At 41.7% G+C, this 24,882-nt stretch overlaps 3 protein-coding genes across 3 annotated transcripts in view; 1 reads left to right on the forward strand and 2 right to left on the reverse strand.

Annotated features, from left to right (window-relative positions):
• The window catches only part of LOC126203141 (condensin-2 complex subunit H2-like), a 34,110-nt gene extending 16,691 nt beyond the window's left edge, over nucleotides 1–17,419 (reverse strand). The window contains exon 1 of the mRNA XM_049937387.1: nucleotides 14,758–17,419. Within this exon, the coding sequence (XP_049793344.1) occupies nucleotides 15,551–17,287 (1,737 nt within the window). The 5' untranslated portion in view covers nucleotides 17,288–17,419 and the 3' untranslated portion in view covers nucleotides 14,758–15,550. The remainder of the gene's footprint in view (nucleotides 1–14,757) is intronic.
• Nucleotides 14,754–15,182, reverse strand: LOC126204083 (neurofilament heavy polypeptide-like). Its single transcript, XM_049938502.1, has one exon. It carries the CDS (start codon nucleotides 15,180–15,182, stop codon nucleotides 14,754–14,756), a length of 429 nt encoding a protein of 142 aa, XP_049794459.1.
• Nucleotides 17,420–17,641: 222 nt separating the features above from the next.
• The window catches only part of LOC126203105 (protein unc-119 homolog B), a 60,950-nt gene continuing 53,709 nt past the window's right edge, over nucleotides 17,642–24,882 (forward strand). Inside the window, exons 1-3 of the mRNA XM_049937348.1 lie at nucleotides 17,642–17,926; nucleotides 18,053–18,133; nucleotides 18,397–18,510. Coding sequence (XP_049793305.1) covers nucleotides 17,830–17,926; nucleotides 18,053–18,133; nucleotides 18,397–18,510 — 292 coding nt within the window. The 5' untranslated portion in view covers nucleotides 17,642–17,829. The remainder of the gene's footprint in view (nucleotides 17,927–18,052; nucleotides 18,134–18,396; nucleotides 18,511–24,882) is intronic.

Consider the following 24,882-nt stretch of genomic DNA (forward strand, 5'->3'; position numbering starts at 1 on the left):
AGTATGAAAGAAAAGGGTTAGTGAGTGAGGGTTAGGAAATAAGAAGAGATACAGAAAAGCTGCCTAGAATGTTGAGTCAGGAGTTAGTTACTGGACAGGATTTGAACGAGACTCGATTGCTGGAGATTGCACTGGACAAGATTTTAACAACCAATAACTTAAAGGTAGAAGCAAGGCAAAAATTACTGGGGCGGGGGGCTGTAAGAACAGAAAGCTTAACTCATATAATGGTAGACTGTCACTGGACAACTGCAGTAACACACATGCAGTTGTACCACAATTTCTGGCAACCAGGAGCCCATAGCTGCCTTCCCTGTGGACATTGTCAGGCTGCTTCAGGATTTTGAGTACATCTATTTTTTTGTGTGCACATTCATTGCTGTTTTGTCAGTTCTTATGTTTCTTGAAACACCATAGTCTGCCCTAAGTCACTAGCCTCTATCTGGTGTGATGCCATAACCAAATGTACTGCTCATGCTCTGCAACATAAGTGCTAACACACCTTCCAATTTCCCAACGCAGCAGACAATAACAATCCCTCCCATACAGTATCTCATATGCGACTGTAGTGTTTAGGCCTTTTATTGCGTCATATCAAGTTTCAAGAATCAAGAGTACTGGCAGGCAGCCATAGAGGCATACACAAGAAATAACAGTGGGCATCAAAATCCGGAATAAACATGATAACATCAACAGGGAATATTGCTACAGGCTCCTGGCTGCTGACAATCCCAGTACAATGGGTGCTTGTGATCAAATGGCAGTGGTTGGCTGAAGAAACAGTGTATAGACAACTGGTGTTATCTTTCTGCTACTAACAACAGGAAAAAAGTCCTGACCCCAAAAGCTTGCTGCTGACTCTTAGCAGGTTACCGATTACCAGCAAGCCGTGCAACCCACTATTAGTAAGTCACATATCCCCTCCCCCTCTCTCCTTATACTGTGAATAAAATGAAGTGTAATAAATGTAGCATCTGTGGTCTAGTGCTGTCAGTGATCCAAGGGAGAGTGTCACAGAGATACTGAAGGAACTGAACTGGAAAACTCCTGAGGATAAGATGTAAACTTTCCTGAGAAAGTCAGTTAACAGAGTTTCAAAGACTGGCTTTAAATGATGACTCTAGGAATAAACTACAACCCCATATGTATCACTCACATACTGATCGTCAGAATACGATTACCATAACCACTGCAAGCAAACATGCATTTAAACAATAATTCTTCCGGCACTGCAGATGTGAACTGAACAGGAAGAAACCCGAACAACTGGTACAATGGGACAAATCCACTGCCATGCACCCCTGCATAGATGTACATAGCGATACACTGTGCACCAATGCCCTACCTAATCAGCAACTACTCTGGTTTTGCTGGTGGCCCAGTCTCTGATGCGATAAGATAAGTCTGTGTCAGGACTGGAATAGGAAGTGCTGGGGAGGTGGACTGAGCAGATCTTGCACCTTGGTATTCAAGAGGAACATGATCCCCATGGGATTGGAAGTGGCGTACAGGTGGGCTAGGATGTTGTGGAGGTTGGGCGGGTGACAATACCACTCTAGGAGAGGTAGACTGTCTCTCATTTCAGGGCATGATGATAGATAAACCCCTAATGAACGATGTGATACAGTTATTCTAGGCCGAGGTGGTTGGTTGGTTTAAAGGAGGGTGGGAAGAGACCAAACTGTGTGGTCATCAGTCCCTTGTTCCCGGTACAATAATTACACAAGGGAAAGAAGAAGCGAGACGAGACATACTGTACAAGAACAGGCAGAATGACAACCAACAATACTATGGACAAAAGAGGAAAAGAAAACCGCAGATAGAAGCAAGAAAAAGGTAGAAGGGATAAAAACAAGAGAGCAGATGACCGCAGCTGGCCGACCACGAGAATAAAAAGGAGAAGCCAGGCACTCTGTGACACATTAACACATCCAGCCTAAAAGCATTAGAGTGGAGAACACAAAGGGACACAGGACATGCACTAAGACAAATAGAATGATAAAACCCACAGTCACGTATAAAACATAAAACTAAATTGGCCGATGAGGCGTTGTCAGCTAAAATTAATGGCAATGAGTCCGGCAACTGAAGAGTCCTTCGCAGGGCAGCCAAAGAAGGACACATCACCAATATATGGGCCACTGTCAGCTGGGCGCCGCACCGTCACTGAGGTGGGTCATCACGGCGCAGGAGGTAGCCGTGTGTCACCAAAACATGAACAATGCGGAGCTTCCTTAATGAAATGCAGTTTGTTGTGTGTACTGAGGTTATGCCATTCCATCTCCCAAAGCCACAAAACCTTGTGGCATAGTACTGAGCACAGGTCAGCCTGCAGAGAAGCCCATCTCCAGAAGCAGTTTCCGAGTAGCCTGTTTGGCCAGCCTGTCGGCAAGTTCGTTGCCTGGGATTCTGATGTGACCTGGGGTCCAGACAAACACCACTGAACGACTGGACCGTTCCAGGGCGTAGATGGACTCCTGGATGGTCACTACCAAAGAATAACGAGGGTAGCACTGGTTGATAGCTTGTAGGCTGCCCAAGGAGTCAGTACACAGAAGAAATGACCCCCGAGGGCATGAACGATTGTGTTCAAGAGCTCGAGACAGCCACCAGCTTGGCAGTGAAAACATTGCAGTCATAGGGCAAGAAGTGCTGTTTAGTATGTCCTCCACGGACATACGCGAAGCCGACGTGATCATCAGCCATCGAGCCGTTGGTGCAAACCACTTCATGACCTCCGTATATGTCAACAAACGAGAGGAAGTGCCAGCAGAGAGCCACAGCGTTATGCGAGTCCTTAGGGCCATCTGAAAGGTCCAGGCGAATCCGCAGCCTATGTGTACACCAAAGAGGTGTACATGAATGGACCTCAAGTATAGGTGGTAAAGGCAAAGACTACAGTTCGGAAAGAAGGAATCTGTCACGAACGGCAATTGGAAGCCCTGACCTGGGACACCAAAGTGGGAGATGAACCGCTGTGGGTGGGAAATGGAGACGGCAATTCGGATGTGCAGGAGAACTACAATGTTTGCTACATAACTGGCTAGCAGTTGAGCACGCCTAACCTGCAATGGAGGGACTTCGGCCTCCACCGGGATACTGGTCACTGAACTCGTCCTAAAAGCTCCTTTTTAGCTAGGCAAACACCACAGTGATGCATTGGGTCCTGTAAACGTAACTATGAGGGCGCCGAACCAGTAACCTGACTCCCATAGTCAAGGTGGGATTGAATAAGGGCTCTGTAGAGCTGCAGCAGCGTTGAGCGATCTACACCCCAGTTGGTGTTGCTCAGGCGGCAGAGGGCATTGAGGTGCTGCAAACACTTCCGCTTAAGCTGATGAAAGTGAGGAAGCCAAGTCAATCCGGCGTCGAAAACCAGTCCTAAGAATCACTATGTCTCCACTACAGTGAGTGGATCATCATTAAGGTAAAGCTCTGGCTCTGGATGAATGGTACGATGCTGACAGAAGTGCATAACACATGACTTTGCGACCGAAAACTGGAAACTGTGGGCTACATCCCATGACTGCACTTTATAGATGGACCCCTGTAGGTGCCGCTCAGCAACACTAGTACTGGTGGAGCAGTATGAAATACAGAAGTCGTCTGCATACACAGAAGGTGAGACAGACGGCCCTACAGCTGCTGCTACACCACTAATGGCCACAAATAAGAGAGGCACTCAATACAGAACCCTGCGGGACCCCATTCTCCTGGATATGGGGGGGATCTATGGGAGGCACCAACTTGGACACAGAAAGCACGAAGCGACAGGAAATTCTAGATAAAAATCGGGAGCAGGCCTCAGATATGCCACTTGTATAATGTGGCAAGGATATGTCGCCAGGTCCTGTCACTTGCTTTTCATAAATCATGAAATACGGCAACCAGATGCTGGCATCGAATTGGCTGTTCGGATGGCAGACTCTACGGACACAAGGTTATCAGTGGTGGAGTGACCCTGATGGAAGCCAGTAGGTCACATGACTCCAGGACCCGACACAACACAACCGCTGACACACCATACATTCCAGCAGCTTACAAAGAATGTTGGTGAGGTTCATAGGCCAATAGCTATCCACATCAAGTGGGTTCTTACCGGGTTTCGAGCACTGGAATGATGGTGCTCTCCCACCATTGTGATGGAAAGATGCCATCGCACCTGATCCACTTTAAAATGACGAGGGCATGTCACTTTTAGTCAGATGAGAGATATTTAATCATCTGACTGGATCCGATCTTGTTCATGAGGTGCATCGAGGCAACGTGCAAGGGCACTGCAGATCTCCCACTCTGTAAATGGGGCGTTATAGGATTCACTGTGGCGTGTAGTAAATGAGAGGACTTTCCTTCCCAGCTGCCATCTGAGAGTGCGAAAGGCTGGGGGTAATTCTCTGATGCAGAGGCTCGAGCATAGTGCTCGGCAACCGCAATTGCGTCAGTAGATAACATGCTGTTTATGTTAACACCTGTTGGGATCTGGTACCCAAACACGTTTGATCGTTGCTTAGACTTGAGAAGGTGACTTATGGCACCCAATGGTCTGGTGTTGGCAGAGCTGATGGGGCTAGAACTGTTGTAGCAGGGGCGTAAGATGTTCTCATACATACATACATACATGTGTTCAAATTTCCTCTTAGCTCCAGTGTAGGTCAGTCGGTCAAATGCGTTGAACTCCATGATTTTTCTTTCTTTCTGGAGATTCCTGCAGTCAGGCGAGCAAGGCGAATGGTGCTCTCCGCAGTTGACACATACGGGAGGCGAGGCACATGGAGTATTGCGATGTGACGGACGTCTGCAATCTCGACATGTGATGGCGAACGTACAGCGGGTGGTTGAACTTTCAGCATTTAAAGCACCGCATTGGGAGAGGGGTATACAGCTTTACATCACAGCGGTAGACCATCACCATGACCTTGGGTCGAAATGTCGAAAACCAAGATGAAGGCACAGGTGGCATCCTGATTATCCCTCTGATCCCAGTGGACACGGCGAACGAAATGTACACCATGCTGCTCTAAATTGGCTCACGGCTCATCGTCAGACTGCAAAAAGAAATCCCTGTGAACTATTATTGCCTGGATCATATTTAAGCTCTTATGAGTGTCATGGTTACAGAAACATCCCCCAGTTTGTCACGAGCAGGTAACACCCGTGACTGGGCAGAAGATGCTGTTTTGATCAAAACTGACCCAGATCTCATTTTGAACAAGGCCCCCACCTTCCCAAACTTGTCTCTAAATGCTCAACAAAAAACTGAGGCTTCATTGCATTGGAAGATTCCCCATCGCTCTCTAACATACAAGGTACTGGGGCAAGTAAGAGCCACTGCCATCCTTAACCTGACACTCCTCCCATGGTATGGCCAGGGAGGGAAACAATTTGGGGTCATACTTCTGTGGGTTGCATTGAGCCTGTGAACGCTTAAGAGACTGCTGGTGTTTGACCACCAGCAAGAGACAATGTACTACACTTCATTGTGTGTCATCCGCTGAGTGGCCCTCCCCATGGGTGCTGCCCAGCCGCAGCAAAGGCCACCAGTCAGGATAGCCAATGCCCCAGAGCAACGGGTATCTACTCCTGAGCATACTTGGGGCATTAATGGCGCAGGCATCAGCAGTGATCCCTGTGTGGTCAGGGGGCTACAACCAACAGGGTACATGGTGGCCCCACCACAATGGACTGGTTACCATGCTGGATATCAGTTGCAACCCAGCAAACAAGTCCATTATCTTTGTCAGCGTAGAAAATTATACTGCGCTGTTGATGGAAAAATACACACCCAGGAAGGTGACCTCACCCAACAGTTGGAGAATGAGCAAAAGTGCACATCCATGCCGACGAAGGATGCGATATTTCTCAGCGCATGATGGACACGATGCACCATGTAAGGCACCCTTCTCCAATTCGCTTGTACTTCAGGAAAATTTTGAAAAATGGAAGTCAAACTCTACCAGGGACCATCACAAAGCCCGAAACATGTGAGACTCCTTTTAGCCACATCTTACGACAGGCAGGAATACCTCGGGCCTATTCTAACCACCGGACTCGCAGGAGGTGCTCACACTGTACTATGTCTGATTTAGTGGTATAATACTTTTTCTGGTTCTGAGTAAGAAACGAGCCATGATTTGTACAAAGCCAACTGACTTATATAGAAGACCCAATTAAAATATTGATATATTTCACATCTTAGCAAGTGCTGACATACTCCGATCATCAAGTCTGTAGGAAGTAACCCCAATTAATTAAATGCTCAAGGGAAAGTAAAAGATATAAAATTTGAATTTTACATGGTTCCCGCTAGATAGCAGTAGTGTGCGCCCACTCCAGTTCTATAAAATGGTGTCAAGACAACAGAAAGAGTTTTGTGTTCTACATTTTGCACAGTGCAGGTCAGTAGGATGGACCACAGGTTTTAACACCAGAACCTACACTGGGGGAAGTGATGCAAGCCATTAAGACGTTAAATAAAGAATAAGGCACCTGGAGACAATCAGATCCAGGCCAAACTTCTCAAGTACAGTGGGGAAACGCTGTGGAAAACAATTGATAAAATAATACTGAATATCTGGCAAGAGGACAGCATGCCAAAGGAGTGGAAAACAGCTATAATGTGCCCCTTACATAAAAAAGGAGATAAATTAAACTTCCAGAACTATCGAGGAATCTCCCTACTAAATACTACACAAAGTTTTCTCCAAGATTCTAACCAGCAGGCTTACTCCATATGTGGAACAGATAGTTGGAGAATATGAGAGTGGCTTTAGAAGAAAGAGGTCAAGAACTGTCCAGATATTGACACTGTATATACTACTTGAAAAAATAACATACACCAGCTTTATATCTACTTTAAACAAGCCTATGATAGCATCTCAAGAGTGGCATTGAAGAATGTAATGGAAGAGGCTGGAATACCTAAGAAGCTCATTAAGCTTTCCATGATGACTCTCAGCGAAACCAAATGTAAAGTAAAAATACAGGGCGAAATCAACAGAGAAGTGGAAATGAAGAAGGGACTTAGACAGGGTGACAATATCTCCTCATTGCTATTCAACCTTTGCCTAGAAAAAGTCAAGGTCAGACAGAGTTAAATAAAGGAGGAACCTTCTTAAATCTTTCACTACAGTACCTAGCCTATGCTGACTATGTGGCATAACTCACACAAAACCTTGCTGTGCTAGGTAAAGCCTATCAACAACTGGAGAAAGGTGCAACGGAACTTGGCCTGACAGTCAACATCGAAAAGACCAAGTATATGGCAATAACCAACCAACAAAACCTACCAAATCTCAGGATAGCCGTCAGGGAGTTTGAAAGGGTGAGAGACTTTAAGTACCTTGGGTTGGTTATCACTGAGACAAATGACATTGGCAGTGAGGTGAAAGCCAGAACAACAGCAGGTAACAGATGCTACTTTGCCGCATTACCCATGCTTAGGAGTTCGCTTCTATCAGAAAAATCAAAAATCCTCAATTACAAAACAATTATAAGACCAGTTGTTATGTATGGTGCTGAAACATGGACCATGACTGTAAATGAGGAAAGGATCCTTAGCATATGGAAGAGAAAGGTGCTACGTAAAATATATGGCCCAGTATACGAGCAAGAAGGTTGGTGCATTCGTACAAATGCAGAACTACAACATCTTGTTGAAGAACCTGATATTGTTACTACCATTAAAAAAACTGCAGTGGGCAGGGCGTGTGGCCAGAATGGAAGAAGACAGAGCATGTAAGAGGATTTTTGATGGCAAGGCTGGAGGCAGACGGTGGAGGGGACGCCCCAGAAAGAGATGAGTGGATTGAGTTGAAGAAGACATAAAAAAGCTGGGTGTCAGAGAATGGAGACGGAAAGTCATGAATCAGATAGAATGGCAGGATATTGTGACGCAGGCCAAGGCCCTTCAAGGGCTGTAGAGCCGAGGAGTAAGTAAGTACGACAGGCAGGAATACCTCGGGCCTATTCGGGTGACAAATGCGGTACTCTTCTGTGACCAGCTCTTGGACTGGTTGTGGGAGAATTGGAGGTGTGTGGAGAATTTGCACAGAAGATGTCTGCAGACTAGGTCCAAGAGATAGTGCTTGCCTGTGAACCTTGGTGAGACCTTCAGCGTAATGGGAAAGGGAGTTCTGGTCACTGCAATTATACCATTCCCAGGTGGCAAGGATATGTAGTAGGGATTTTTGATGAAGGATAGCAGCTGTCAAAATGTAGGTACAGTTTGTGGTTTTAACATGGAAACGCTTGTGGATGGAGCCATCAGATAGGAAGAGGTCAATGCCTAGGAAGGTGGCATGCTCGGTTCAGGACAGCCAGATGAAGTGGATGGGAGAGAAGGTGTTGATATTGACCAGGAATAGGATAGGGAGTCTTGGCCTGAGCCCAGGTCTGGACTCAGGGCCACGATACCCAAGACAGCCTCGCCACTGCCAAACTGTGGCCAAGAGCAAAGCAGACCACCCTGTGGTACAATTTCGACTTCAATGGCTTCTTCACAACCCGGCCCACCTGGATATTCCCTCCTCAACCACCAGGTTTTCTAAAATGCACAGATGGGAATCATCCTTACAACACTTCCTCCACACCCAAAATTATCCCCGCTCAACCTACAGTAATCTACTATCCCCACACCCTCCACCCAACAGTTTCCATGCTTTGCCCTTAACTGCTCTTTTTCCACTCCCCAGTCTCCCCCGCACCTCCTGAAGCCCCACCTGGCAGTCTAGTCCCTGCCCGTCCCACCAGACAGCACCCTTCTCTCCCACCATCCGTATCCTGCCGTCTCTACTCCTCCTCTCACCTTGCCACACTCCAGATCACTATTCACATGACAGTCACATTTAAGTTGGAGCTGCATGTGGTAGCCATCATGTGTGCATGCTTTCTTGTGTGGGTGTTGTTGATAAGAAGACTTCGGCCAAAATCTATAATGTGTAACAGTCTTTTCATTGTGCTTACCTGCAAGTCAATGGTCATCTGTATGGTGAATGGCAATCTATCCTTTTCCTAATACTGCTGATATTCCAACCTGGAGTTTCCAAGGTTGATTTTTATTTTATTTCTGAATAGATTATAAATCTGACACCTTCAGAATTTCTGGAATGTCTACGAGAATTTCAAACACTCCAAGTTTCCGTAACTTCAAAATTCAGATTGATTAGGCAAGTTGAAACAAGGAATACCAGTAGTGACATGGAGCCTAGCCAGAAATATTAATCTAAGGAATGCATACACATCCCTTTGAACAGAAGAAAATTTGATCCCATTTAGGTATGCAGTTTATAAATATTGTACTCTGCAGTAATTTAGTGTCAACACTGTCGTAAATACCAATGTTCACAATTGTCTTTAAGGATGTATAAACTGAACAGTAACCTTGTCATTCTATTGGTCAAAACAAAGAGGTATTATCTTAATATCTCGGTTTTGCCATAAGAACTGCAAAGACCTGTGAAATTAGCTGTTGCAGCTTCCTTAGACCTAAACCATGCCCACAGCAATTTCTTTTTCAGTCTTTAAACACAGTATTAATTGTTATAAACCACAGTAACAATGAAAACAAATTTAAAAAATATTTTTCAAACAACATTGTGGGACAACCAAATAAGAAACAAAATCCCAATTCGAAAGTATCAGATTCTATGAGGGACACTACAAAAGAAATGCACACTATTTTTGTTAAAATACAGTTTTCATTCTGAATGTGTGAAAGTTTTACAGTGTGTAGATACACCCTTCCCACTCGTTTTCAAACTTAGTTCAATCTTGTTCCCGTGAGTGGCGCCACCACGGCATGTCTTCAAGATGGCTGCTACACTTGACGTTCATCAGAAGCAACGTGCTGTCATAGAATTCCTGTGCTGTGAAAATGAGACAGTGAGAAACACCCACAAGCGGTTGAAAAAGGTGTATGGAGATGCTGCTGTCGATCGCACTACAGTTAGTCGGTGGGCAAGCAGGTTACATGATGAAAGCGGGCATGGCAATATTGAGGATTGTCCTTGCAGCGGCAGGCCTCGTACTGCACACGCTCCACACAATGTGCAGAATTAACGAATTGGTGCTGCTGACAGATGCATCACAGTGAACGAACTGTCGCGCTACGACGGGATAGGGGAAGGAAGTGTTTGCAGAATACTGAAAGTCTTGGTGTTAAAGGTTTGTGCCAGGTGGGTTCCCAGGATGTTGACAGTGGCTCACAAAGAAACAAGAAAAACGGTATGCAGCGAACTTTTGGAACAGTACGAGAATGGTGGAGATGAAAAGTTATGTCTACAGTGTTTTTCAATTCCGAAGGACTCTTGCTTGTGGACATCATGCCAAGTGGAACCACCATAAATTCTGATGCACATGTGACGACACTGAAGAAACTTCAAGCCCGACTTGAGTTGTGTTCGACCACATCGTCAAAAGCAGGAGGTTTTGCTGTTGCACGACAATACACGGCCACATGTCAGTAAAAAAACTATGGAAGCGATCACAAAACTCGGATGGACAACACAAACACCGGCCTTACAGTCCTGACCTGGCTCCATGTGACTATCATCTCTTTGGGAAACTGGGAAGACTATCTTCGTGGAACAAGGTTTGAAGATGATGACTCCCTTGTGCACGCTGCCAAACAGTGGCTCCACAACAGGTTGGTCCAGAATTTTATTAAGCGCATATACAGGTGCTGATTCCATGATGGTGTAAGGCAGTTGAGAGGGATGGAAATTATGTGGAGAAATGAAAATATTGTTCCTAAAGGATGTATCTACACACTGAAAAACTTTCAAACATGTAGAATAAAAGATTGAGTTTTTTAAAAAAATAGTGTGAATTTTTTTTTAGTAACCCTCGTACCTGTCTGCTTTCACCTGTTGTGTCATCAAGATGTTGGACACCCCTAATTCCAGCACACACACAGTGAACAAATATTTGAACAACAATGAGGAATATTTCCCTCCAGCAATAAAATTAAACTGATGGGACAACTGTGGGAAGTGTGGGGGGAGGGGGTTGTTGTTGTTGTTGTTGTTAAAGTGCAGGCATATTAAGTATACAACAGTAAGAGTGACATCACTATTCCAAAACAAACAAAACTGAAAAGAAACATATGAAATCCTCAAGAATAAACTGAACAAAAACCACACAACTGGAATCTAATACTTCATTTGACCTACGTAGCCGATACGAAAGCAGCAATACCCGACACCCACTACCCCCACATAGAACCATAAATACCGATATCATTTCACTCAACTATGTAGCTCAAACCGAGACAGCAATAATACCACCCACCCAACTCAACCATAAAAACAAGTGTTATAAGTTCACTTGATGTATATAGATCCAAGGAAGTCCCCAGTATCATGGACCCACAAATAGCAGAACTTTTGAGTTAATGATTACTGATTATTAATATTGTCACCAATCACAAATTTTCATTTTTTTAATTGCATCCAAAGTGTTTCTGAACTACAACACAAAGATTATATGGCTATAATGGGCATTTCATCTGCTTCTATTTTCACCCAATAGTAACAAAGCTACACAGTTGTTAAGATTTCAGCAGACTATGCCTAATGTGGGATTAATGAGAAAATGATAGTTTGAATTTACTATTATTACCATTTACATGGTACGGTAGCAAACCCATTACTCCATACTATCACTGTAACACAAGTCATATCATACACATGTTGAATACAGTAGTCTGAAAATGTGAAAGTTCTTCAGCAATGCAGAAAACAATAGTTGTGGCCAAACTTAGATAAAGACTTAGGGCCTTCTTAACTTTATTTCTCACTGTCCTTTAGCATTTCCTGATTAAACCCACCTGAGGTATGGTTTATAACAACAGTGTCATTTTGTTACTATTAGGTGAAGACTGAAGCATATATTGATGTCCATTAAAGCCATACAGTCCTTGAATATGTAGCTCCAAACCCCGTTGGACAGCAATGAAAAAATAAAAATTTGTTGTTGATGATGGGATTTTATTAATCAATAAACCTTAACCTAGAAGTTTACAGTCACGGGCACTCCTCAACTTAATGACTATTAAGAAGATACTTCTATCATCAAAACCTAATGAGAACAAAATAACTGCAACGTAGCAGACACCTACAAACTACCAAATTGGAACTTCAATAACCAACACAAACCACAAAATCATAAAAAAACTACTCCAACACAAACTTCGATACCCACGTAGCAAGAAAAATTATGTACACAGACGCTGCTCAGTTTATTTATAAATTCTGCACAGTGCCGACATTTCACACATTCCGCAAAGAGGCCTTATAAGTGGAGAAATTTAATTGTAGACACTATATTGTCACCTACAGCAGCAACCATCAAATTACTAGTAAATTAATTAAAAAAACACATGCATAATTAACAGGACAAACCAACAATATTAAAATAAAAAACAAATCAGTACTCAATAACTAATGACATGAAAATTCACTACCCACTAATTTTGCATTACCATGCTGTGTTTTGGGAGAAAAGATTATACTGGTTCCCTTGTGTCCAAAGTAACAATTTTTCTCCAAAATTCTTTTCTGCTGCATTGGTTAGTTAACTTACAGATAATAGGTTACTCTGTTTCAATCCTGACACTAACCACTAACTTCAATCCTGACACTAACCACCAAATTTCACATTCATTTCATGACAGACTAAAACAGATTTTGATTTATACACAAAATGTTAAGAGCGTCACTGTGTGCCATCTGTCTTAAAATCATCATAACTTCAAAGACATTTAATACAATTACTTACCTCAGTAATGTGAACAAATAAATGAAGTTACACTCAACTCCCAGATTGCTTGGAAAACGTTATATAGAATGACATATACAGCACAATAAAGTTATTCCATGCATACTTCCAAAATAATTTCTGAATTCTCATGGATGAGGTGGCGATACAGACAATTAATCTAAATCGAGTAGGCCTATGTGATGGAAAGAAGATTCTACAGTCTGACTGACACCACTAGTCACAATGATTGTATTGAACACGCATATTTACACTGCTGACAGAACTGAAAAGGCTAACCTGAAGTATCTTCCTTTACTTTCCAGAAAGACAACAAATACTACACTACTTTGTAAAATTCACTTCACTGTTGTACCCTAATTCCACTCAAACATGAGCAGTGTTCACCATAGATGATAAAATAGCCATGGAAAAAGGGAGTGGGGTGTCAGGTGAGAGATTTTCAGAATAGGTGAGAGTATCACCCAACAAATTTGCAGTTGGGGAGGGGGGACAGCATCTCCAATCCCTCTACCAATGACAACAATGTATCATCTGATACAGTTTAATTGTAACAAATCTGTCTTCTAACAACTATGGACATGGCACATAATTCACAACTACCCCCAAAACTGTTATATCTATCATTTCTATTGCATTACCTGTATTATATGTCCATTTCTGATATGAAGAACTGCTTCATTACCACAAATAACTACACTGTAATATTGAAAATATTTTCAGCCACTCTTTCTCGGCAGCTACTGCAAATATATTTACCACATACATAAAATAAATTCCATTTGCAAAAGATGGAATTTTTTACTTATCTATGTGGTTAAATATTATTAAAATCCAACATTTATCTATTACATTCTGACAGTTTTCAGTACAATGCAGCAAGCAAGCTCCACTTATCAGCCACCAACACATTTACAGTTGCAGAGTGAGTGGCAGTGTAGGTGGGACAAGCTTTCACCATGTGGTGTTGGCACAACATAGATGCTTACTTCTTTGGCACAGTGACAAGATGACAATCACTTCATAATAACTACCATATTAACAGGTACTGTACTTATTATAACTTGGTAACATCAGTAGCAGACACCACAAAAAAGTCTACAGATTGTGCTGATCCAGAGTTGTCAGGACGTCACAAATAAATAGTGCTTAACCCCAGGGCATCTATCGTGACAATAAAATTGTTCCCTGAAGTTCACTTTCCAGAGTCCACTTCTCTCCTAACCCCAAAACTTTCATGCACTCATTCACACTAAGTACAATGCATTTAATATCCTGTCCCTGTCACTCATTGTTAGCACTCCATATACACAGAGGACATCCAAAACTACAGACTGAAACAGTTGCAAAAGTTTAAATGAAATTTTATTTGAATAGAAGTGCTACATATTATTGTACAACAAAGAGAGATAAAAATACAACTGCTTGTATGGGCAACTGGAATGATTAATTATGGTAGTAAGCCATATAACATCACTACAAGTAAATATTAAATTTTATGTGTAGAGCACAAAATACCTATCTGTGAAAAATAGTTTTGAATACAAATTGAAAACTTTTACCGAAAACTGGCAATAATTGTTGCCGTTCAATAAGACACATCCAAAAATTTCACAATTTAATTTCTTTATAAAACCGTGTATTTGCATATTATTAATTTTAACACCTTTCATTCGAAAACCTTTACCCATTACCGTAGCACCCGAGAACACATCAAATAGTGGTCATTACTGTTACCATTATGGTGTTTATGCAGATACAATTTTGAGCTTTGGATGCGCGGTAAAATTTCGGACAAATATTTTTCATAATATACATACAAAAGTAAATTTTATTGTTAAAATAAGCTGCTTTATTCACAATAATCTTCGCGCACATTAATTTTTCAAACAGTGGAAAACTTATTTCTAGTCCACATTCCTTTCCTAAACATATATACACCAACATAATAATTGCATATAATATAGAAATTAAAATGCTTACCACTTGCGCTTTGCAGAGGCAGTCTTTCCACCAGATTTCCGGGCTTTCGCGCCTCGTTTAGGTTTTGCTGCAACTCGTGGCGATCCTTTCTTCGCTACTGACTTACGTGCCTCACCAGATTTTGGTTTCTTCGGTGACTCAGTTTTACCTCTTCCGCGTTTTTCGGGAGTGTTCTTAGATTCTTGGCCATCTGCAACATCAGTTTTATCCTTCTGCTTGCCTCTGGCCCTCTTAGGTGCAGGTTCTCCCTCCTCTAACGTAGTTGCAGTTTTAGCCTCCTCCACGTTTTGTGATGCAGGCTGGGCTTGAGACTTTTTAGGACTTCTACGAGGCTTTTTTTGTTCTGCATCTGTAGATTCTGCCGTTTTAGCTGCTTCTGCGGCGGGCGTCTTCGTAGCTGAGCGTTTTCCTTTTCTCGCCGGCATGTTTAGAACAGTAATCCACACGTACAACGCCTAGCCAGATAACTATTTTGGCGCGAATGTTACACACAGAGCGGTAGAAGCCGCTAGCTGGCGCATGCGCAGAGCCCGTGTGACGTAACGAACTTACATTCACATAACCGACAGGCTCATTTCAAATTTAAAAAGAGAAACTCTGAAAATAAATTACTTCAACACCATTTTATGACGCCTTTTTCAGTTTGGTACAGTATTACAAACAATTAACGTGTTTGTAAAAACAAATTTATGCGCCAGAATAACTACCGTTCCTGAGGTGAAGTTCTGATGAATCTAGACATTAAAATGGAAATCAGAATGTCACCTTGAGAATCATTTGTAAAGGGATGAATTCACTCGTACATCTCTTTCAAGAGTTCATTATCTCTTACTCTCGTAAGAAGCTTGGCGCTCATACAGTCCATTGCTAGAGGGTCGTCTATGGTCCTTATTATTTCCACATTATACGCATTGGCAAGCATAAGAGTTGCCAGGAAATAACGCGAAACATTTTCGACTGGTTCATTTCCAACTATATCACTGAAAGGCAAAACTGGGTGTTCCTCCGTATGTGGGAATCGAGAAAGCACTAAATCACAATACTTATGAATATTAAAATGACCTCTTTCCTGTGATGCCTTCAAAATATGTCTTATGGAATCATGCCATTCATTTACAATCTGTGTTATACTTTCAGCGACCTCTGCTGTTACTGCTGGAACGACAACTGCCTCTCTAACAAATTCCGCGTAACTTGGTGCAGGCACGTCGGAGGGTGGAGGTAAACATTCGAGTAGTGGCAGTTCATCGACCTCATTCACTTCGAAATTAACGTCGTCCTCGTTTTCAAGAATCACAGGCTCTTCAAATCCGCAAAAGTCTTCTTCGCCAAATTCGCTAGCCACGTCCCTTATAACATCGTCTAGATTTAATTCGATTGATTCTTTAGACCGTTTCTGCTCCGGTAAACAGCAATACTCTTGAAAGGCTAAGTAACATACTTTTTTCTTCCCTTTCGAAATTATATCCTTTGCAAAAAATGACAAAAAACTAGGTGGTCTTTTGTTTCTTTCCATACCTGCGTTATTGTCAGCAGGTGGTCTCTTTTGCAATACAGATGAAATGTACTCACTTGCAGATGGCATATGAACTGTAGGTCTTGGTTGCAGTTCTCTTTCTCTCTCATCTTTTTGCACAATGCTATCCCATCCAGTACGATTCTCATTAACAACCTCTACAGTTCCCTTTTTTCTAGAATTTTCTGCTTTGTTCTTCTCATGCTCTTGATCTGTTGCAATTTCAACTATTTCTTCTCGACTTGGTGCGGCTGCTAGTGTGCAAACTTCGATGGCACAATTTTCGACAGGCTCTGGATCAATTTCCATTGGAATAGTTTCATGTTGTTCAATTGCGGGTTCCGGTGAAGGGCTTGATAACTCATCGTAATCATATTCTAGTGCGCCTGAACACTGGTTTAATTCTGGTTCACTAATTAACAGTCCAGTGGATGACAGGTATTTATTGACTCTGAAATCATATTTATTACCGACTGCGTTACCCCTCTGCCCATAAAGTTCTATTTTCTTTACACCCAGAAAGGAATCTAGCTGCGGATTGTATACGGGAAGTAGCTTGACCTTACTGCGTGTCTCGCGTGCTTGTATGTTTATGTCCCCAGCAGAAGCGCCATATTCATCATCTAAAGAACAGAATTCTGTAGAAACATGGGCATTGTCCTTCCCCTCCTTGCCTTTCTTCGTTGGTGCACCAGGTTTTGCAGGGTCAGTTTCATTTCTCTGGTTCCTAATGGTATCTAAAACATTATGCAATATTTGCCACAAGTAATCCACTTTCTTCCCATAAATGTCAGCAGATTTTTGAATGACGAGTGCAGCTTTCGCAAAATTGATGGCACTAAGAATTTCCTGAGCATTTAAACTATTTTCAACCAGCAAGTCATGGTATTCCTGAAGGTATCGTGCCAAATTAATTTCCCAATTCTCTGTCAGATCACGAATAGGGTTAAGTAACACAGAAAGAACACAGTCTTCCAGCGCGCCGTCTTCTTGAGTATAAGATGCTCCAGCCATAATGTTACCAGAGTGCTATATGAAAACGAATACACTCGCATTCCAAGCAATCACAGCACCAAACATACAGTCATTCACAGTAAAATCACAAATCACATATAAAATACAATCACACAACACCTGCGGCGAAGACAATTGCAATGCATTTCAGCAAAAGATATGTCTCTCAACTCAAAAGGCCAATACCAGCGCCTTCTAATTACATAGCGAATTCTGGTCAAATCATGCATGACTAGGAATATTCCGTTCATTTTGGTCAGGGTATAATAATAAAATAACATTTCTGACGAGTTTCTTTGCTCCGCTAGTTATTGTTGTGAGAAATGACATAATTATGCACACATATTTTCAGCAACGGTCAGGAATACCAAAGAGAAGGCGGCGTATTGCATTGTGGTGGAATTCAGTTGTGTTACAAGTTTGTGATTGAGAGAACTTAATTATTTTTTTCCTCGGGGAGAGTATTCTGTACTCTGTTTGCGCTGATGGAACAGTCTTAAAAAGGTCAACACGTTTTTCCTTCGGAGAAAAGGAATGAAAGAATGAGCAGTGCCGTGCACAAGAAGACTGGAAACCTAAGTGCAAATGTTGGCGTTAGACAGGCAAAGGCTTGCAAAGAAGCTGTAATATTAGATTCTGGTAAATAAAAATCTTAATTCACCTATATTTATCATATAGTTGTATTTAATAATGAAACCTTTGCAGAAACGTAATGATATTTATTTTTATTAACAATTGACAATAAATAAAATTGAATTTCAACAGAGCCCGTTACTGAAGAAACCATTATTAAGAAGGGATTTGCTTCGCCGGAAGACGTACTGAGACTTCCTAAAATAACAGAAAGTGAGTTTCAGACATTTGAAACGTTTTTCACACCATTTGAGGTCAAGTATAATCAATAGGAAAAATAACTTTCCGAATAGAACTACATATTTAAAAACGTTTTCCATATGCTCCGATATAGATGCAGTGTCTGCTATAATATGTTCATTATCACTGTGTCAAAACAATTTGTGTGTGTGTGTGTGTGTGTGTGTGTGTGTGTGTGTGTGTGTGTGTAGACAGAGATGGATATCATTTGTTAAAATATGTATACTTTTCTACAGATTACTTGTGTTCTCCAGAGGCAAATATCTATGACATAGACTTTACTCGGTTCAAGATAAGAGATCTGGAAACTGGGACTGTGTTGTTTGAAATTGCAAAACCACCAGCTGCAGGTAAGAAAAAAAAGGCCAGATCTTAAGACTGCTGTGTAATAATGCAGACTAAGTTCTTAGGTAATTGGCATGTCCTGGGTGCTTATTATGCAAGGACATTGTAACGTATGAAGTGAAGTGAATATGTTACTAATGATAAATGCTGCCAGACCGGGATTTGTACCCAGATTTTCTGCTTTTCATGAAAAGTCGCAGTAGACAAGAAACTCAGATGCACTGAGATAGGTATTGAAGCTCCACACGAGCCTGTTTTGGCAAAACCCACTATTACAACTTTGATCAACCACCACACCCACTCTCACATATAACTGATATTTTCAGAGGAAGCCTTAGCCAGTATATTTTTTCCCCAATCATACAGCTGTCCCATGGGGAAATGGGTCAAGACAAACGTGCAAATGTTAAAGTAAAAAAACATGAATGTAGTTTGGCAGACGACAGTTTGGTTGTGAGTTGGTGAAGCCAACGAATGTGAAACTGAAAAAAAAAAAATCTGCTTATGGTGACAGACTGGTCCGTAGCTTAGCTTAAAAAAAACAAAAAACCACTGTTTTCACATTATAGTCCCCATGTTGTTACAGTATTTGTCAAGTGTTTCCCATGTAACTGGTCAGAGTTGACGACTCGTATTGATATTCCTCTTTATTGGGGGAAACTTAATCATCCACCAATCAGTTGAGAAATTGTAATTTTTGTAAATGTAGTTGATGTTACAAGACCTGCAGAAATAATACCAAATGCTTTCTCTGAAAGCTACCTAGAACAGGTAGTTTGGAAACTCATTAATGATGGAAATGTATTGGATTTAGCAGCAACAAATAGATGTAACTTCTTTGAGAATGTCCAGGTTGAAACTAACATCATTGAACATGACAGTATAATGAAAAGTATAGATTGCAACTCACCTTATAGTGGAGATATTGAGTTGCAGACAGGCACAACAAAAAGACTACTAAATATTTAAGCTTTCGACCAGAAGACCTGCTCCTGAAATAGACAACATATGGAAGCATTCACATAAACACAGCTCACACAAGCATGACAACTGTCTCTTGCTGCTGAAACCAGACTGCAAGCAAGTGTATGTGATGAAAGAAGCAATCTTGGTGGTGTGGGTAAAGAGGTGGAGGTTGGGGCCTTTTTTGGGGGGGGGGGGGGGGGCGCAGGGTCAGCTGGGGGACAGTAAAGTGCTGTTTGTGAGAGTGCACAGATAGGAGATGGAAAGAGGGTACATCTGCTAGGTTAAGTCAAGAGGTTAGACAGATGATTAATGATCCATCTGGCCTCTGCCTTTGTTAATCATTGTCATTCACCCACCTATCCATTTCCTGTCCCCACACCACCGCCTTTTGTTCCACAATTGCACCCACAGCCTTCTTGCTTCTCTCCTTTACTGTTCCAATGCCCCCTGCCCCCTCTTTTTCCCCTCCTGACTGCATCTAGCTCCTGTATCTCTCTCCACTTCATTCCTGTACGCTCCGACACTTTACCATACCATGCTCTCCCTCCCCATCCCAGTCTCTTCCTTGCTCCCACCACCCAGATTGCTTTTCTCCTGCATGCTGAGTTGCTCACAGTCTGGGCTCAGCTGCCAGAAACAGTGGTCGTGTGTGTGTGTGTGTGTGTGTGTGTGTGTGTGTGTGTGTGTGTGTGTGTGTGTGTGTTTTGTCTATTGCAGAAAAAGGCTACCTGGCAGGAAGTTTACATGTTTAGTAATCTTTTTTTTGTATCTGTCTGTGATTCAACATCTCCACTATATGGTGAGTAGCAGTCTTATCATTTTCATATAGTCATTATTCCCTTCTGGATTTTCCATCAGTGAACATGAGACAGTTTTAAAAACAATGATTTCCAAAAGTACTAAGCAAAACTAAAAGAAGTATGAAGATTTACATATTTAGTAAGTTAGGTTAATATGCACTTGGCTCACATCTCAAAAGAGGAATATCTCTAGACAGCAGCATGTAGAAGAACTGTGGGTCAAGTGTAAAAGAATAGCTGACCACATATTGGCGTTTTTGTGGACCTTTCTCCAAGAGGAAGTTTTATTCTTAGCTCTCTTTCGTTCCATCAATTGGGCTTACTATGTAGTTGCTTTTAACTTCATTTTCATATAAGTGTTCTACGCTTATTACATGGGCGTGGATGGCCTCAATTGTTTTTGTGTCCTAAAACAAAACGTACTAGATAGACGTATACTTAGTAAAACAGTTCATAATGGAATGGATCCTCCCTGGTATATAGTCGCTGTAAAGAAACTTCTAAAGAAACAAAGACCTCCTACGTGTAACAGGCGCAAAATCAAGTATATGGCTATAGGTACAGAGATGTTGAATGACATGAATTTGTCAGTCATGATGGCAATGCTTGAAACCTTCATCATCTTCTATAGCAGAGTACTGTCAAAAGATCTCTCTCAAAACCCAAATAAATTCTGGTCATATGTAAAGACTGTTAGATAAACCAGAGCCTGAGGCTGTTAGTGGTAGGCCTAATAGATAAACCAGAGACTACAATACCACATACTTGCTTTGAACAGTAACATCACCACAAGCCCTAAAATACAACATAAACATATTCTAAAATAGCTACCGCAATGTCATAGTTGCTCATTCCAAAACAAAACAGAAAACCTAGAACTGTGCATGAAAGAAATACAATCCTCCCCCTTCAAACCTACGAGAACTAAAATAAACTCCACACATAGTACTCAGAAAACATAACAATCCATCAAATTGCTGCCACGCCATTGAGCAAACCAATACAAAAACACTAAATTTAAAATACAAAACAGTAACTGAATTACTAATATAAAACTGAACAAAAAAAAAAAGAATGTACATGAAAACCCAAACCCACTCACACACACGTACCCAACAACCCATGGCCCATGCATCTTGTCTGTAAGTTCTGTAAACTCTCAAAAATAGAAAACTACTCAGGACACTCGTACTGTCACCATGAGACTGCAGCACAGAAGAGCACGTTTTACGCCCTTCCAATAATAGATCTAACTCCCCCTCCCCTCCTCCCTCAAGACACCACAGTAGTGTTTAAAGAAATTTCGGGCTTGCAGTCGGTCATCAACTACACTCCACGATATTTTGACTGTGTAGCTTGCATGTTATTCTCTGGCGAGCTACTGAAGACTGACGAAGTCCTCCGTTCCACAATGTATAGTGGGCTGTGAGTGTTATGTGCATGCGACATAATCAAGTTGACAAACATACCACACTACCTGGTGGGAGCATTCTTGCTGATGAACCACAGAAGTTAGCTGACCTTAGCATTGCTGCTTGCTGTGGCCATTAGCACACTCTGTCATCTTTAATTTGAGCAAATTGTGGAGATGATAGAATTCCACACATTATCCAATTGGTAGCTGCATCACGGTTTATCAGATTTTCCACTTAGCGTATTTCCACAGTTTCTTTAATAATGGAATCCAAAAAGTATGTTACTGTTGTCACAATTATTATTTTATCATACACCATTGAATGTCCAGTGGAGATGCAATGTTTGGCATTAGTAGACTTGCTAGGTTGCAAAAGGGAGTGCATCACTGAGGTTCGGCACAACATTGTTCCACAGTGCTTGTGGCCTGGCCTACAACAAATTTCCATAACTGATCCCAGCAAGGCAACAGTCTTAGATGGTGAGCAGAAAACACTTTCAACTGAAAGTTACAAAGCATTCTTGGTATTTTAAAAGAAATATTGCCAATAAGGGGAAGAAAAACTAGATATTTGGCCAGTGTGCTCTTCTCTTCATCCACATTTTCTCTGAACAGTGTATTGAAATGGGTAAGCTCTTCAGGCAAACAATCTGCATCTGAGACTGTTTGAGCTCTGTGTACAAGCATTTCAAGTTCACTCATACAGGGTGTCTACGACCCGGGAGATCCGGGAAAAACTCGGGAATTTTTTCATCTGGGAGAAAACCGGGAAAAACCCGGGAATTTTTTAGATGTCCGGGAATTTTTCATTGTTTTTGTTTTCAGTTTAATTTTTGTAATTTTGACTGGTAAGAACCAATACTCTAACAAAGGGTAGTACTGTATCCCACTACTGCAGAATAATACTGCAGGAATAAAACATGAATGAGAGGAAAAACGAAAATGAAACGTAAATTGCAAAGGAATGCGCCATGTACAACAACTAAACACTGTTCTCAGAAAAGCGTCTGCCAACTGCAAAATGTGTCAAAGGCTTTGGGAGGACTATGCAATGCTTCATAACAACAAATTGCCTCCAATGAGCATGACGTCACAATCATTTTAGCAGTTACTAGCGGGAGCGTGCGCATGTGCAGTCGAGTAGTGCCATTTCCCGCTCCTGGCTACAGAAATGTGGCTTCGGCTGTGTAACCAGTCGCAGCACGCAGCTAGATGCTATCAGGAAAAATTTTACTGGCGTGTCCAAGCTGCCAGATTCATGTATGCGCAGTTGGCTCGATCTAGGGGAGGGGATTCGTATTCTTGAGGAAAAAAACCTTGTTTCACAAAGCACCTAGCCTCCAGCGCACGTTGGTCTATCGATTATTCATATGGCTTTGAAACGCATCCCTGTCAGTTTTTGAACACATTCTAAGTTGATTTCTGAATAATTTGTGAATGCGTGCATAGTGCACATGTCGTCTGTAAGGGGAATCCTCGTCGCACCTAGAAATAAACTTTCCTGCAGACAAAAAGGGCTATACAAGATGAGCGAAGTAAAGCCGATTGGATGAATGCCAACCGCTGTCTGATTATGTGGTTGATTGGGTTTGCGAATGATGAGCGTTGTTATAATTACTTGCGAAATCCATAGATTCAGACTACCAGAGTGGAAATAAACGACTAACAGGAATAACAGGTAAGAAAGATTATCTATTATCTTCTCGATGTATCTAAGAAAATGAAATTCTGACAGAAAAGTTTTGGCCAGATCGCTATACTAGTAAGGGCCAGTTGTACATTCCCCAGCTAGCAGCTGCTTTAACTTCTATTCTGGAAGTAACGTGGAAAATGCGTTGTACGAACATGTAACAACCACTAACCGGAGAATAATCGCGGAACAGAGTTAGTAAAGTTATATGGCGAATAAGCTTTGACATTCACAGGAATAGTTACAGAATTAGTGATGACAAGACTGATAGAACGAGGAAGGAGAAGAAACGGGGACATGACACAAATTATGGAAGAATATGACGATCCCAAATTTGTATAAAAATTTCGTACTATTACTTTTCGATCTCATGCTTGAGAAACTGGAGCGTATGAATGAAGTGTGAAACTGTTTCCCCAACATAAAGCTTTTTGCTTGTAGTAGGCCTAATAGGCATTTGATATTGGTACTTTGTGAATTATATTCTGTTGTGTTATAAAAATGACAATTTGTGCCAAAACAGTCTCGTTTATTTGTGTGTTACACTTGCTGCAGTATTAGAAAGGCCTATTTTGTTTTATCTAGCAGACATTGACAAAATAGACGTAATCGGATAGAGAAACCACACCAGTCTTGGGTCCTATTTGTATTAACAGCTTTTTCAGTGTTAGATAATGACATTTCGATTTCGATTTTTCATGTAGCAAAATTTTTGATGAGATAATAGAGTCTTTCGCAGAAAGGAAAGCCCGCCATGTACACCTGTTGCAAGGTTAGTGAGAAAAAAACTCTAGGTACTAAGGATTGAAGAAATGCGTACTGTCTTGCGTGTCTCTTGTCTTTGCTGGTTTTATGTATCCTGTATTTAGTTTTATGTCACACAAAAGCAGCAAGTTGTTAGCTAATAGGGAATAAAGAGTGCAAATTTTCTGAAGAGTTTTTGTTTACAAATAATCCCATCCAGTATTAACAGAGAGTTTAAAAAAATGGGGTGGGGCAGGTTGTCTAACCAGCCGACTGGAAGCCTCTACATCTACATCTAGCAGGAGAGGCACCATACGACATTTTACTTTCCACTGTTCTGAATACAGTTTGATGGCATCCATTACAAAATATACAGGTTTCAATTCCACAGAACGAAATACAGTGACGTGCGATAGAAGAATGCTGTGTGATTAGCCGAGCGGTCTAAGGCACTGTAGTTGGACTGTGCGGCTGGTCCCGGCGGAGGTTCGAGTCCTCCCTCGGGCATGGGTGTGTGTGTGTTTGTCCTTAGGATAATTTAGGTTAAGTAGTGTGTAAGCTTAGGAACTGATGATCTTAGCAGTTAAGTCCCATAAGATTTCACACACATTTTTGAATGCTGTGTGAAGAGGTGTGGCACTGCACTTTGGCACACTTAAGACCAAATAACATGTCTTACATTTCCTCGAACACAAATGTTTTATGCATCAGACTATTCAGAAAGATGTGCGCTACAAAATGAACATATTTTTGAAAATTCAAT

The sequence above is a fragment of the Schistocerca nitens genome, chromosome 9 (genome assembly GCF_023898315.1).
Source record: "Schistocerca nitens isolate TAMUIC-IGC-003100 chromosome 9, iqSchNite1.1, whole genome shotgun sequence".
In the NCBI taxonomy this organism is placed as follows: domain Eukaryota; kingdom Metazoa; phylum Arthropoda; class Insecta; order Orthoptera; family Acrididae; genus Schistocerca; species Schistocerca nitens.

Coding starts and splice junctions, on each gene's coding strand:
- LOC126204083 (XM_049938502.1), bottom strand. CDS start 15,182: ATGCCGGCGAGAAAAGGAAAACGCTCAGCTACGAAGACGCCCGCCGCA.